A 14,837-nucleotide genomic window follows, 5' to 3' on the forward strand; every position below is an offset into this window, starting at 1 on the left:
CTCATACATAGAAAATGGGAGGGGCCATTCAGTTAATCCCTATACTGGGTTGCCATTCATGCCCATTTACCGAACGAGTTCACGTTTTCAATTTCCAAATAGTAAAGGTGTGTTCCTTCCATGAAAGGTTGGCTGAGCTTGACTGCAGGAGGGGCAGTGCCGGTGTCCTGGCCCCGCTCTGTGGGAGGTTTAGGTTCAGTGTTGACCTCATGAGGCTAAGACATACAATATGCATACCATAACCACTTTCCAGCTTAACCGTGGTGGTGTCCTAACAAAGGTCCTTCCCTGGTTTCTGCAGCTGTTCGAAAGGGCGCATTTGGCCAGCTGTCGAGGAAGGAGCAGAAGTGGCACTGAGTGTGATCTAAGAGACTGCGGCATTGTGAGACCCGGTGCTAGGGCTCCCCTTACTGTCTGCTGAGCCCACCCTCAAAGCCAGTGAGCCTGGGCCATTAGCCAAGGCCCCGGATCCCTAGACCGCACTTTCTAACAAGGACAAGATGTCTCCCATTAGGCCAGTGGCTTCAGTCACTCCAGTGATTTTGGAAAACGCATCAAGCTCTTCCGAAATCTAACAAGCTTGTTGCCTTCTCACGTCGTGGAAAAGGGGTCCCAAAGGAAAGGGGCTCTCAAGTCTTGCCAGTGGTGTCCGAGAAGCCGCTGGGTGTCACAAGCACTTGAAAGTTGCAAACGTAGCCAAGAGAGAGCCCACAGTCTTCAGCCTAACTTCCTTGTAATGAGACTTGCTCTTCCCCCGACCGGGAGTTTCCAAAAGCCAAGTATCTCCAGACTGCAGCCCTCCGGCTTCCTCTTGCGTGGGTGTGCTCCCAGCTGTGTAAACCCGCCGTTCCTCGCGCCGTTTCACTTCCCCGGCGTCCCGGGGCCTGTCCCCGCTCAGCGGACCCGGCCGCCTCCAGCTCCCGGTGAGACGACTGCCGAGGCCTCCGTGCAGCCGGGGGCAGCGCACACGCGGGCGCCCTTCCTTGCCAGGCCTCGGAGGGGCCCCAGAGCTGCCGCCGGTACCAGCGGCGCTCTGAGACCGCGGGCGCCCCGGAACAGCGCGCGGCCGGAAGCGAGCCCCGCGGTGGGCGGCGCCTGCAGGCGGCCTCGGGGTGCCCTGCGGGCGCCCGGCCCTGGGCCTCGGTTCCCGCGCCGGCGCCAGTCCCCGGACCGACGAGAGCCGGGCGAGGCCGGCGGCGGGAGGGCCATGCCTCGCCTCCGCCTGCTGCTGCCGCTGCTGCCGCTGCTGCTGCTGCTGCTGCCGCCGCGCCCGGGCGCGAGCCACGCGGGCCCGCCGGACGGGGCGAAGGAGCCCCTCCCGGGCCTGCGGGAGCGGCTGAGGGAGGCCGCCGCCCTGTCCCGGCGCTACTGGGCGCTCCTGCGCTGCCGCGTGTGGCCCGAGGACTGCGACGGCGACGAGGAGGCTCGCGCGGGGCCCCTGGGTAAGAGCGGCCGCCGGGGCTCCGCGGGGCCGGACGAGCGCCGGCCTGGGAAGCTGGGCGCCGCCGGGGACCGGGCGGCCCGTCCCCCTGTCCCCGGCGCGGCCCCCTGATGCCCTCGGGAGGGCCTGGCTGCCCTGCCCACGCCTCCCGTCCCTGACCCCTCCAGACGGCTCACACTTCCTGGAGTCTGCCAGCCCGCCCTGGCTCATCCCGGGAGCTGCTCTTTCCCACCTCCGTCTTGGCTTTACGGAAAACGCCCGGTCGGCCCCAACCCCAGCACCTTCTCTCCTCGGCTGCCGACGGGGGCGGAGCTGGGCCGGGAGTCCTGGACCTGTGTTCCCCCTCCGGCTCCGGCCCTGACAAGTCGTGGGGCAGGGCTGTCACTTCACTGCCCTGGACGAGATGGCTTCTGAGGCCCCTTGCAGTCTCTGTAGATCCTTCTGGGTCCTGTAATAACGATTGTAATGGCAATCCTGCAGTGGTGCCCTAAACAGCTTTCATTTAAATCAAAAGATTTCTAAATCCCAGTGAGTGGCTTTCGGTTTGTTTTTGCTCGTGCTGGGTGTATTCAAGTTGACATTTGGCAAAGGAATTGAGAGGCCCTTGGGGTTCACATGATTTCGGATCTTGAAGCAAGCAGGAGGAATGATGATCAGCAGCTACTGCTTGACTCCCTCCGAGACTGCCAGCTCCTTGTGGGCAGGTCTGGCACCCAGTGCTTAAGGCGTATCTGTTGAGTGAACTGAGCCTTTGCTGGAGCGGTATCCCCGCTGGGTGGTAACTGGGTGGACGGGGTGCCCACTCCGGCCCATGCCCTGAAAAAGGGGCAAGGAAGGCCCAGGGAGGAGTGAGGGGTAGCTCCGGAGCGGGGACAGAGGACCGGAAGGACTGCTCTGCTTGGTTGCAGGGAGGCAGTGTCCGCCTTCCCCAAGCCGTAGGCCCCGTGCCTGTCTCACAGGCCCCCCTTTCCAGGCTGGAGCCTTCCCCTGCTGGGCCGGCAGTACCTGGACATCCTGACCTCCTGGTACTGCAGCTTCCAGGACTGCTGCGGCAGCGGTGACTGCAGGATCTCCAACAACCTCACAGGTCGGACCTCGCGGGGGCGAAGGGGCTCGGATCTGTGGGGAGGAGAGGCGATTGAGGGGGGAGCGGCTAGGGCGCAGGGTACCTTTCGTCATCCTCTCTGTGGCGGACAGCACACCCTCCCTGGCTCCACCCCGACTCCCGGGAGCCCCTGTCCCCAAACCCTGTAACCTCATGGCTGGAAGGAACTAAGGCCTAGCAGAGGACTTTGAACACACTCCCTGCCCTCAACAAGTGTTTGCTGAATTGAATTTATTCATTTGAGGGTGTCTCCATAAAGTATTGGGGGGGGGGGGCGGGGTCCTGAAATTTCTGGGCGGAAGCAGCCTCATGGGCCTAGGGGCTGGGTTCCCTCCTCCGGACAGGACTCTGCCAACCATTCTGGGGTGTCTTCAGGGCCTTCAGAAAGGGTGATTCCTTCTCTCCCTAAATTCAATCTTGATTTCTCCAGCTCTTCAGAAAATAGCCCTTGAGCTCGTTCTCCCACCTCCTGCAGAAAATCAGCAGTTAATATTGGTGCTCTTGGCCAGAGGTCAGCACAAGTGGGGGGGAAGCAGGAGGGGGGATTTATAAATTTAGTTAATTTCAGCTATTCACAAATGTTAAATGCAATTCAACTAATAGTCTATAAAACAAACTAAAATTACAGGGACTCCTGGGTGGCTCACCTTCCACTTTCCTCACCCGAAGTACGTTGCGTGTCTGACTTTGGCTCAGGTCATGATCTGACCATGAGTTCGAGCCCTGATTCGGGCTTGCCTTTGTCAGTGCAGAGTTCTCTTGGATCCGCCGCCCCCCTCTGTCTCTGCCCCTCCTCTGCTGGCGTGCTCATGCTCTCTCCCTACCTCTCTCAACATTAAACAAACAAAAAAAGGGATCCAAGATACACATCCATAAAATATCAAGCTAGTAAAGTGTTTGTAACAGAAAATAGCCCTTGAATCCCTTGGGGTGCAAGATCTTCACGGTGGTTTCTTATTTTGAGGCCAGGAAGTCTGGATGGGTGATCCCTGCTTAGAGATGTTCAGAGGCTCAGCCTCCCAGGGACCGTGCCCACGTGCACCTGACCATGGCTCCCTCTGTCCTGCCCCCAGGCCTGGCATCGGACCTGAGTGTACGACTGCACGGCCAGCATCTGGCCCGGGAGCTGGTCCTGACAGCCGTGAGGGGCTACTTAGAGCCGCCGCAGCCACACAAGGCCCTGGCTCTGTCGTTCCACGGCTGGTCTGGCACAGGCAAGAACTTCGTGGCGCGGCTGCTGGCGGAGAACCTCTACCGGGATGGGCTGAGGAGCGACTGTGTCAAGGTGTTCATCGCCACCTTCCACTTTCCTCACCCGAAGTACGTGGACCTGTACCAGGTGAGGCTGGGCAGTGCTAGGGCTAGCTTCGCCAGCCGGGTGGAGGCCGGAAAGACGCTCAGACAGCCCGAGCGGCCGGCCTCCATGGGGGGGAGGGAGGCCCTGAAGCCAGCCATCCCCTGCCGGGAAGTGGGCCTCGGAGAAGCCCAGGTGTGGGAGCAGGTGGCCGCCGTGACAGAAGCTGTAAGCCACACAGACATTCCCCCCCACACAGGTGAGGTCCTGGACACGTGGAAGGAAGGTTTCTGTCCCAAACACCACCTGCCTCGAGCTGTCTCATCAGCCAGACGCTAAGCTTGAACAGAAAACCCACGTGTTAATTGTTCTAGAAATAGTGGCAATGTAGGAAACGTGCAGCAGAGAAAAGCAAAAGCTTTGTCGTAATCTCCACACCCAGATGCAACCATGGCATTTTGGTGTACTTTCTTGTAGCCTTTCGTCTGTACTGTTTTATGTCATTGTGATTAATATTGGACAGGAAGTCGCAGATACTGGTTTTTTTTTTTTTAAAGAGGCACATCACATAAAATTTTCCACGTCTTCTTCAAATCGCTCATCACACACCAATAAGCAGATGGCCAAAAATTGTCCGTGCCGTTCTGCTGATTTGGGTTTCTTCATTCAGACACGTAGGATTTCAGATAAGCCAGACGATGACCCAAACCGCATTGCAGCATGACAGAGATTACTAATTACTACATCTCTTTCGGCTTTTAGTTGCTATATTTGCAGTGTGTTAACCTGGGAAGATGATGTAAGCCTCTGCGGACAGAGATTGCCTGAGTCACCTGGCAGCTTCAGCTCAGTCTTGGAGGGCAGAGGTGGTGTGACGTGTCCCAAGGGCTGGCGACTGGTGGCTGGTCGGCCAGGTCTTCCCAGAAAGAGCAGAACTGCTATGGATCTGTTTTCCGCTGTGAAAACTGACATGTGCACACTCGCTCTCACACCGTGCACATCACACACACACACACACACACACACACAGTGACAGGGGCCCGAAGGCAGAATCCAGGGATGTTAGAGGTGGACACTGAGTGTGGGCTCTGCTGACACCCACCCCGGGCAGGAGCCGGCCCTGCTCTCCTGGTGAGCCCTGCAGGGCGGCTCCTCTGAGAGGTCAGCCTCGCCTGAGGACCAATGAGCACTTGCTCTTGGGAGTTCAAGACCGGTGGCTGTGGCCAACACTGGGCACTTGAGCCTGCTCTGCCCATCTCTCCTATGGTAGAGCCTGCCTCCCACCCCCAGGGAGGGTGCCTGGACGTGCTGGGACGGGACCTCGTCCTGGAGCACAGGGAGCAGGACTAGGGCTGGGGCCTGATTCCTCTTCACAAACCGTGGGTGCATGAGAATCACCTGGGAAGCTCCCTAGAGGTGTAGGCCCTCGTCCCGCCCCTGGAGGTTTGGATTGGTAGGCCTGGGGTGGAAGCCGGTGATGGTGATGCGTTGCAGATGGGCTCCCTGGGGCCCTGGCGGCTGTAGGGTGGGGATGTGCTTTCCCGGCTCCCCAGCTCCCAGCAGCTCCCCGTATTCCGTGCAGGAGCAGCTAACAAGTCAGATCAGGAAGACACAGGAGCGCTGCCCCCAGACCCTGTTCATTTTCGACGAGGCCGAGAAGCTGCATCCAGGACTGCTGGAGGCCCTCCGGTCACACCTGGAAGGCCAGGCCCCCGAGAATCACAGAGTCGAGTCCCCGAGAACCATCTTTCTCTTTCTCAGGTGAGGTGTGAGCAACAAGGGCAGGAGGGCCGGGTAAGGGCAGGGAGAGCACTCGGCCCCGGGCCGCGCCTGCCAGGCTCCTCCAGCGGCTGGCGGGAGCGGCTTCCATGCTCTCCGAGGCTGCAGACCCTTTTCCGCAAAGGGAAACCACACACCCCAGTGGAGAAAACAGAAGCCCAGCCTCTTGGGCGGGGGCAGGGGTGGGGAGCCCTCCATCTCCCGGGTCCTGCCCTGATCCTACCGCTGAGGAGGGATTCTGCCTCCCACCCTCACCCCCACCGCCGGCGCCGGCCACCCTTCGCTCATCTGTCCTCTCCCATGGCCGTGTTAGGGTGGGGAGGCTCCCCTCCGACCCCCCGGTTAGTACATGGCCTCCTCAGGGAGGGACCACTCACAGGGGATCCCCTCTCAGAAGGGCATTTTGGGGATTTGTTTTTCTTGACGTATAATTGACACAGAGCATTAGTTTCAGGTGCTCAATGGGATTCGCTGTTTGTATATATCCGTATTGCAAAATGGTTGCAGTTAGTTAACACCCGTCACCATGCACAATTACACTTTTTCCTGATGAGAACTTTCAAGATCTAACACCAACACCTATCAGATATGCAGTGCAGCATTGTTAACTAATTGCCCCTGACCTCTGGCAACCACCCATCTGTTCTTGGTATTTGTGAGCTTGGTTTGTTGTTGTTCTTGTTGTTTTAAGATTCCACACGTGAGTGAGATCATACGGTATTTGTCTTTCTGTGACTTATTTCATTTAGCATGATGCCCTCAAGGTCCATCCATGTTGTTGCAAACGGCAAGATTTCGTTAGGAAATTTATGGAATTTTATGCACAATACTCCATTGTGTGTGGGGCGGAGCACATTTTCGTCATCCATCCATTGATGGACACTTAGGTTGTTTCCATATTTTGGCTGTTGTAAATAATGCTGCAGTGAACATGGGGGCATGTATATCTTTTTGAGTATTTTAATTATCTTTGGATAAATACTCAGAAGTGTAATTGCTGGATCATATGGTAATTCTACCTTTAGCTTTTTGAAGAGTCTCATGTTTACTGGTAGCGTCTGCATCAATTTACATTCCCACCAACAGAGCACAAGGCTTCCCTTTTCTCCACATCCTCAGTAACACTTGTTATTGCCTGTCTTTTTGGTTATAGCCATTCTAACAGATGTGAAGTGACATCTCGTTGTGGTTTTGATTCGCATTCTCCTGATGATGAGTGATCATTCACCTTTTCATGTACCTGTTGGCTGTCTGTATGTCTTCTTTTGAAAGCTGTCTTTTCAGTTCTTTTGCCCATTTTTATTTTTTTTTATTTTTTCAACGTTTTTTATTTATTTTTGGGACAGAGAGAGACAGAGCATGAACGGGGGAGGGGCAGAGAGAGAGGGAGACACAGAATCGGAAACAGGCTCCAGGCTCCGAGCCATCAGCCCAGAGCCTGACGCGGGGCTCGAACTCACGGACCGTGAGATCGTGACCTGGCTGAAGTCGGACGCTTAACCGACTGCGCCACCCAGGCGCCCCTCTTTTGCCCATTTTTAATCAGATTATTTTTGCTGTTGGGTTGTATGAGCTTTTTTTTTAAACTTTTTTAATGTTTTTGTTTTTGAGACAGCATGAGCAGGGGAGGGGCCGAGAGATGGAGAGACACAGAATCTGAAGCAGGCTTCATGCTCTGAGCTGTCAGCACAGAGCCCAACACGGGGCTGGAACTCACAGACCACGAGATCATGACCTGAGCCAAGGTCAGACATTTAACCGACTGAGCCACCCAGGCGCCCCTTTAATGTTTACTTTTTGAGAGAGAGGAAGAGAGAGAGAATCCCAACAAGGCTCTGTGCTGATAGTGTAGAGCCTGATACGGGGCTTGATCTTAAGAGCCATGAGATCTTAAGAACCATAAGACCTGAGCCAAAATCAAGAGTTGGACACTTAATCGACTGAGCCATCCAGGTACTCCTGTATGAGCTTTTTGTATTTTTTGGATATTAACCCTTATCAGATATATAACTTTACAATACTTTATCCCATTCAGTAGGTTGCTGTTTCATTTTGTTGGTTTCCTTCACTGTGCAGAATTTTTTAGTTTGATGTAGTCCCACTTATTTTTGCTTTTGGTGTCCTATCCAAAAAAATCATTGCCAAGACTGATGTTCGAGAGCTTTTCTAAGAGTTTGATGGTTTCAGGTCTCATGCTGCATCTAATCCATTCTGAGTTAATTTTTGGGTATGGTGCAAGATAGTTATCCAGTTTTCATTCTTTTGTATGTGGTGTTCAGCTTTCCCAATACCATTTATTGAAGAGACTGTTCTTTCCCCATTGTATATTCTTGCCTCCTTTGTCATAAATTAATTAACCATATATGTATGGGCTTATTTCTGGGCTCTTTTGTTCCACTGATTTATGTGTCTGTTTTTATGCCAATACCATGCTGTTTTGATGACTATGGCCTTGTAATATAGCTTGGAATATAATTCACACACTGCGAGTCCCTTCTTAAAAGAGCATTATGTTTTCAAATCAGCACATTTGTTGAAAATTAGGTACAAAGTACCTTTGAAAATTCCCAAGGTAGACCCAGGTGGAGGGTGGTTTCCCACCAAGTCCAGTATGGCTAGCTCTTTCTCCAGCTTTGGAAGGTCTGGTTCTTCTGTGATCACGAGGGGAAGTCACTGGCTTGAAATTCGGGGTATGATGTGTTGAATGAAAAGCTCACGCTTTCACACCTGGTTGAGATTTGCAGCGTGGCCATGCAGGACTCTTGACCATTATACTGCACTTCCTGTTTGATTTGCCCTTATGCTCTGGAAATGGCTTTGTAAGAAGAATTGAGAAATCAGCTTGTTCGATCCTATCTTTTTATGGTGGCTCCAGCTGGGAAAGTCCTGCCCAAGGTCTGTTAGAAGTCAGGTTTGGGTCCCTGCTGGCCCAACCCGAAATGCTTCACAAGCAGCCAATACAAGGCACAAGGTACTTCTCACCCTCAGCAGGCCAGTACATGCTTGCTAGGGGATTTTCTTCAGTTTTGGGTGCACCCTAAAGGTGGAGAACTAGGGAGTCTGGTTTTTCATCCTGCTTGGAGCATGTCAGGGAGCAAGGTGTGGAAGGCAGCTCTTGTTTCATTGTGGACCCGCAAGGCAAGATGGAACCAGTTGCAACGGCCGCCAGGTTGGGATTTCAGTGGTTGATGGCAAGTCCTTCCTTCCTAGTCTATAATTCAGGCTTATGGGACACTACAGTGCCCTGGGAAGAAACGCAGCCGGGGGTGGGTGCTCCCAAGGTGATTTTAAAAGAAAAGCAGAGAGAAAAGCGGACGTTTTTCTGACCTGAGCCACAGTGCCAGGGCACTGACTTTCCCACTCAGTTCTCCGCCTGGACAACCCTCCCCAGTGCTAGGATCTCCTCATACGACCCAAGTGACCTTGCAGTCTCTAGGCAAACATTTGTCTTCATAGAATTTTGGTCATTGACCTACCAGCGGTGCCCCAGTCCCCTCTAGCCCTGCCCTTTCCCCTAGTGACCTGGCCTTTACGCACCATCCGAGGCCATGCGGTCACCAGTGAATGGACGTAATGCTGGGGTGGCAGCGGGGCCTGGGGAGAGAGCCACCGGGGGAAAAGCCCCGTGTGGGCCCCCACTTGCTGGGGGATGGAGAGGCCATGCCGGCCATCAAGGAACCCTCTGGGGAGGAGGGCGCACACCTGGGACAAGGGCGTGGTCTCCAGCTCTAGCGGTTCTGGTGCCGGCCTGTGTCCCACTGGGAGAGTCAGTGGTCCTTGACAGGCCTGGGCGTTCACCACCTGGAGCCCTCAGGTCAGCCAGGCTGGCAGCGCAGCTCAGTGCTGTCCCCACTCCTGCCCCTGGGGGTCCAGAAAGCAGCCCTTCTACACCCTGAAGGCTTCCGGGCACAGATCTTCCTCAGCCTGCGATGGGACTATGTCCCAATAAGCTCGTGGAAAATTGAAAACACGTTTGACACACCTGACCCGCCGGACATGGTGGCTTAGCCCAGCCTACACCAAATGTGCTCACAACACGAGCATTAGCCTACAGTGGGGAAAACCGTCGAAGGTGAAGCCCACGTGGCAATGAATCGTTGACCAGCTCGTGTGATTGATGAATACCGTACTGACAGAAACAGCGTGGTTGTGTGGGTGCAGAATGGCAGTAAGGGTATCGGTCGTTGGCCCTTATGATCACGTGGCTGGCTGGGAGCTGTGGCTGCTGCCCAGCATCCCAGCTAAGGATCATACCACGCGTCACTAGCCCAGGGAAAGATCAAAACTCAAAGTAAGATTTCTGAATGCTTACTGCATCTGCACCATTGTAAAGTCGAAAAGTTGGAAGTCCGGGACCCTCTGTGTTCCAGGAATGGGTCGGGACAGCATGGGAGTCTCTGGAGTTGACTTCTCTAGTGGCCTCACTGGTGTGCTGAGGGCTCTTGGGTTTGGCAGAAAGGCACAGCTGATAAACTGCTGGTGGGGACAAGTTACACTGTTTGAGGCCAGCAGCCGAATCCTGAAAAAACTCCTCAGCCTGCTGTTTGAAGCAAGGCGCCAGTGGCTTTGCAGGCTGCCCTATGGTGGCATCGGACGGCAGCAGGGAGGCCGCGGGAGCGGTGGCGGGGTGTCCTGGGTGGTAGGCTGGAGTCGGGCTGATGACTCTCACTCTCTTCTACCAAGTGGAGCTCGCGCCTCGAGTGGGGTCATGGCGCTCTAATGGGAGCTCTTGGCCTCTTCTCGGTGATGCTGTGAGGTGAAAGGGGAGTTAACAGTCCAAAGAGAAGAGAACAGACATTGTCAGGGAAAGAACAGAAAGGGCTTTTTGAAGAATTAAAAGAATGTGAATTTTTCATGGAATCAAGGGCCTTGTACCCCAGTGCACAGAAGATGCTTGTAGAAATGTGTATTTGTTGACTGTTGAATCTAGGGTGACCTAAGGAGGCAATCTTAAATTGGTCCAATTCTCTTATTTCACAAGTGAGGAAACTAAGGCTCTGAGAGATAAATAATTGTTTATATCTCTTTTTTTAGTATAAAAATTTTTTTTTAATGTTTATTTTTGAGAGAGAGCGCACGTAGGGGAAGGGCAGAGAGAGAGAAGGAGACACAAAATCTGAAGCAGGGTCCAGGCTCCGAGGTGTCAGCACAGAGCCCGATGCAGGGCTTGAACCCAGCCACTCAACTGACTAAGCCACCCAGGTGCCCCTATCCCTTGTCTTTAAGAAAGACCTATTAGCAATTAGGTTTGGTGGAATGGTCTGGAGGGGCCTTAGAGCTGGTACGAGGGCCTGTTGTCCTGCCCCTGAGCCAGCTGAGAGGACGGGCCCACCGGTGGCCTGGGAGGAGGTGGAAGAGAACTGGAGCGAGCCAGGAAGGCAGCATCTCTCTAACGGTGCAATCCTGGTGCCAGAGTGGGTCCTGAGGAGCTGAAGCCTAGGGGAGAACATGGTGCATAGAGAAGGGGCCCATGTCACGTCTTGGTGGGTGACAGAAAAGCCTGTTACACAGAGGAAGACAACACTGGCTATGGGACAAGAGAAATTCAGAAGGTAGATGGGAACAGTGTAGACAAATGTGCACAGACGTCCATGTAGTTAATACACCTTTATTGAGCACCTGGTATTTCCATGCTCCAGGGGCTCCGTGAGTAAATCCCACTCCTGTCCCCAGTACCTGCCCTCCAGCCCGTGCACGTGTAAACCTGCCTTCGCCTCACATGGGGAGCACAGGATGGGGCAATCCCTTGGCAGGGAACAGCTCTTGCCTTGGCTGATGCAATCGTGATCACTTGCGTGTGTAGATGACCTGCCTGGCAGGCCTTCCTCCAGCCGGAGGGTGTGGGGCGGCAGCTTCCCTACATGAAGGGGTCAGGGGAAGTCTGGCTGTGTCTGACCTTGAGCAAGGGGTGGGGACCACCCTTGTCCCTGCCGGGCCCTCCACCTGGGACTCAGGGACTGCTGGGCCCTCTGAGGAAGGAGGCACTGGGTCACTGGGCAGTCCTGGCCTACCCATGGGTGGAGGCAGGCAGGGAGAGAAGCACGCAGCTCCTCCTCTGTCGCAGAGCCTCACATGGAGCCTGGCACAGGAGCCACACTCAAATGCAAAACAAAGGGGTTAATATGGCTGCGAGCGAGAGGGGCAGAGCCACTCCCTCCCTCTGCTGGGCCTGAGCAATAAGCAGGGGCAGAGCTTGGGTTAAGGAGCTGTTGGAAGGCCTGGGAAGCTGCGGCCTAGCAAAGGGAGAGTGCGTGGGGAGGGAAGTAGGCACGGGGCTGGGGGGATCGGAGAAAGTGCTCCCAGCTCCCCTGGCAGTGGTGCTCATATCCTCTCCTCTTCCTCCCTTCCTCATCTCTCTAACCCAGTCCGCTTCAGACCCATAATTCCAGTTACCTGGTGATATCCCAACCCCTGGAGAGATCAAGGGTGAATATAAAACACTCGCGGGTGTAGAACCAGGCTTTTGTCGCCACCCTTCTCCCACATTCACTCCACTTGTCAGCAGCTGGGGGGGTTGCGGATAGCAAGCAGCTCTCGGCAAATGCTCGTGTTCTTCGATGGCCTCCTTTCCCTCACATCCGTCAGTCACAGGGTCTTGACAGCTGGGTCTCCTAAACTAATTCTTAAACCCTTCTACCGCAAACAGCTCCCTGACCTTTCTGCGACCATCCCATGTGTCTTCAATTCGACCTCCGTGGCCCTAGAATGATCTTATTAGGAAGGAAAGCAAATCAGGTCACCGCACCACCCTACACTCCCAAGCGCAAACCCCTTAGTGGTTCTCCTCGGCCGACGAGCCAAGTTCCGTGTCTGTGGCAGACGCCTCCTCACGCGAACCTCCACCTACCTTCGTGCCTCTGCTCCTCTGGAACCTGAAGCCCGCAAGCCCTCTGGTCCACACCTGGACACACACCTTCCCGTCTGGTCTGCTTGGGCTCAGAAGCCTCATGCTCCCTCTTAAGTGTTAGGTGCGCCTCCCTCAGCACTGGCGCCGCAGTCCCGGCATCATACACGCCTCTCCTGCCCCACAGAGGTCAAGGGGAAGGACCACATCACACAATCGCTTTGCTCCCTGCACCTAGCACAGCCTCAGGGAGCATGTGTCAAAGGGAGCAAGACAGGGAGGGTGGTTGGAAAAGCAGGACAAGGTCCTCTGTTTAGACTTTGGGTTGTGACAAGATCCCTTGGAGGGGGAGACGCTCCTTGACCTCCAGTCACCAGTCCCGTAGGCTTCAGTGATCAAGTTCTCCATTTGGAAGATAAATATAAAAATACTAGTATTTGTTAACAAGTCCTTGTTTCTTCCAGTAACCTTGGAGGCAGTGTCATCAATGAGGCTGTCCTGAATCTGCTTATGGCCGGATGGTCCCGGGAAGACATTAAGCTGGACCACTTGGTGCCCCAGCTCAAGGCCAAGATTGCCAAGTCCACAGGTAACGGGCCCCCAGCCTCACAGAAGCTGTATGTATGGGAATGTGGGCTTCTGAGGTTGACAAGGCACAGAGGACACGCTGTAATCATCTCATTGTCAACTCCAAGTAGGCACAAGAGGGCCTAAGAAAGCCCAACTCCTTTTCTGAAAATGCTGTGAGAGAGAGTAATTGCCCCCCCAGCCCTGGGAATCCAGGCAGTGGTAGAAGCCTGTGGACCCTGAGCAAGAGTCTGTGAGCTCAGTGGTTCATGCCTCCAGCCACCTTCTGCTTTCTGCTGTCAGATGAAACTATAAACCTGCAGTCCTAGCCCCAGGGCCCCCTTCACCCGGGACACACTTTCCCTAAAAGAAGACGCAGCTGTGTAGATCTGGACACAGGTTTTAGGGTTGGGGACAGCCCCAGGTAGACGCCATGTAACTCTGGTCTTGATTTCAGACAGTGGCTTTGGCCAGAGCCGTCTTGTCAAAGAAAACCTGATTGACTTCTTCGTCCCCTTCCTGCCGCTGGAGTATCGCCACGTGAGGCTGTGTGCACGCGACGCCTTCCTGAGCCAGGAGCTCCCGTACACAGAAGAGGCACTGGACCAAATTGCCAAGATGATGGTGTACGTCCCCAAGGAGGAGCAACTCTTCTCTTCTCAGGGCTGCAAATCTATTTCCCAGAGAATTAACTATTTCCTGCCTTGACTGCAAGAGGAGGACTTCCTGAAGCCGCCTGCCCTCCTCTAACAGGGCCCATCGGGGCAGGCTGGCCTCCCGCGGTCACTCACCCACACAAGGTGTGGGAAGAAGGCGGGCCTCAAATCGGAAGCAGAGCCAGTTCTTTCAGTCACTTGGTGCCTTAAAAAGCCACGTTCTGAAATGTGGGCCAGGTGGTCGGAGAAAGCCACATGGAAGATACATCTCAGCTCTTGCTTGCAGACGCCTGTGGCTGTGGGACTCCTGGTGACAGGGAATGGAACAATGGAGCTGCTCAGGTTTACGGGACGGGCGGCTTAGTTTTCAAGTTGTTCCCCAAGGGAAGCTGGGTAGCTTCTGTGAGCAGATGAGCAAAGAGCCTGAGGCTAAAGGAAAAAGTACATAGAGTTATATACATATGTATATATAAATCATGTCAGCATAGGTTATGACTAATTCTCTTGTAAATCTAAAAGAAAAATTTAAGTTAGGGGCTTTGACATGCCTGTCATATATATAAAAATTAAAATTCTGTATTTTTCTAGAACCCTCAGCCTGCTTTCTTACTGAGACCTAGTAATCATGCTCACCCAGCAACATTCCCAAAGCCGGGTCCTACTGATAGAGACGTGCTGGTGCTCACGGAGCTGACAGGGCGACTGCCTGGTCAGCTGAACCGAGTTACTTCAGCCTCTCACTGAAGACGCTTTCACAGCGTCTTGCTCTTGTGTATGAAAACGTCACTCCCAGGCTCCCAGCTGTAAAAAGAAAAAGTCTTTTTTGAGGTTTGAATGGCCACGTATAAACGCATACACTGTGCCTCTAGACACCCAGGGGCTGTGAGTTGTGGGTCTCTTCCCTTCTCTTGGTTCCTTTGCTTTTCTGGAATTGCACACGGGTCTTTGCTCTTACATTTGTCATCACCTCAAGTAGCCCCTCTTATTTAAAGCCCTCCGCAACCGTCTTACCGTTAGCCCTGGAGAAACAGGCGGCTTCTGTCTCTCTCCCCTTTAACACTTTACTGCACTCATTTACTCAAGGCTCGGAAGTACCCAGCCTGAGCCACATCACAATCTCAGTACTCCAATACACGACTAAAACCACTTTT

At 54.2% G+C, this 14,837-nt stretch overlaps 1 protein-coding gene across 1 annotated transcript; it reads left to right on the plus strand.

Moving 5' to 3' along the window:
• Positions 1-736: 736 nt before the first annotated feature.
• On the plus strand, positions 737-14,276 carry TOR3A (torsin family 3 member A). Its single transcript, XM_060643634.3, has 6 exons — positions 737-1,442; positions 2,415-2,528; positions 3,620-3,885; positions 5,423-5,601; positions 12,928-13,052; positions 13,488-14,276. The coding sequence occupies exons 1-6, from the start codon at positions 737-739 to the stop codon at positions 13,736-13,738; spliced, it is 1,641 nt and encodes a 546-aa protein (XP_060499617.2). The 3' UTR covers positions 13,739-14,276.
• The last annotated feature ends 561 nt before the right edge of the window (positions 14,277-14,837 follow it).

This window comes from Panthera onca, chromosome F1, assembly GCF_046562875.1.
Source record: "Panthera onca isolate mPanOnc1 chromosome F1, mPanOnc1 haplotype 2, whole genome shotgun sequence".
Taxonomy (NCBI): Eukaryota; Metazoa; Chordata; class Mammalia; order Carnivora; family Felidae; genus Panthera; species Panthera onca.

Coding starts and splice junctions, on each gene's coding strand:
- TOR3A (XM_060643634.3), top strand. CDS start 737: ATGAGACTTGCTCTTCCCCCGACCGGGAGTTTCCAAAAGCCAAGTATC. Junction 1,443..2,414: donor GGCTCGCGCGGGGCCCCTGG/GTAAGAGCGGCC, acceptor CCCCCTTTCCAG/GCTGGAGCCTTCCCCTGCTG. Junction 5,602..12,927: donor ACCATCTTTCTCTTTCTCAG/GTGAGGTGTGAG, acceptor TGTTTCTTCCAG/TAACCTTGGAGGCAGTGTCA.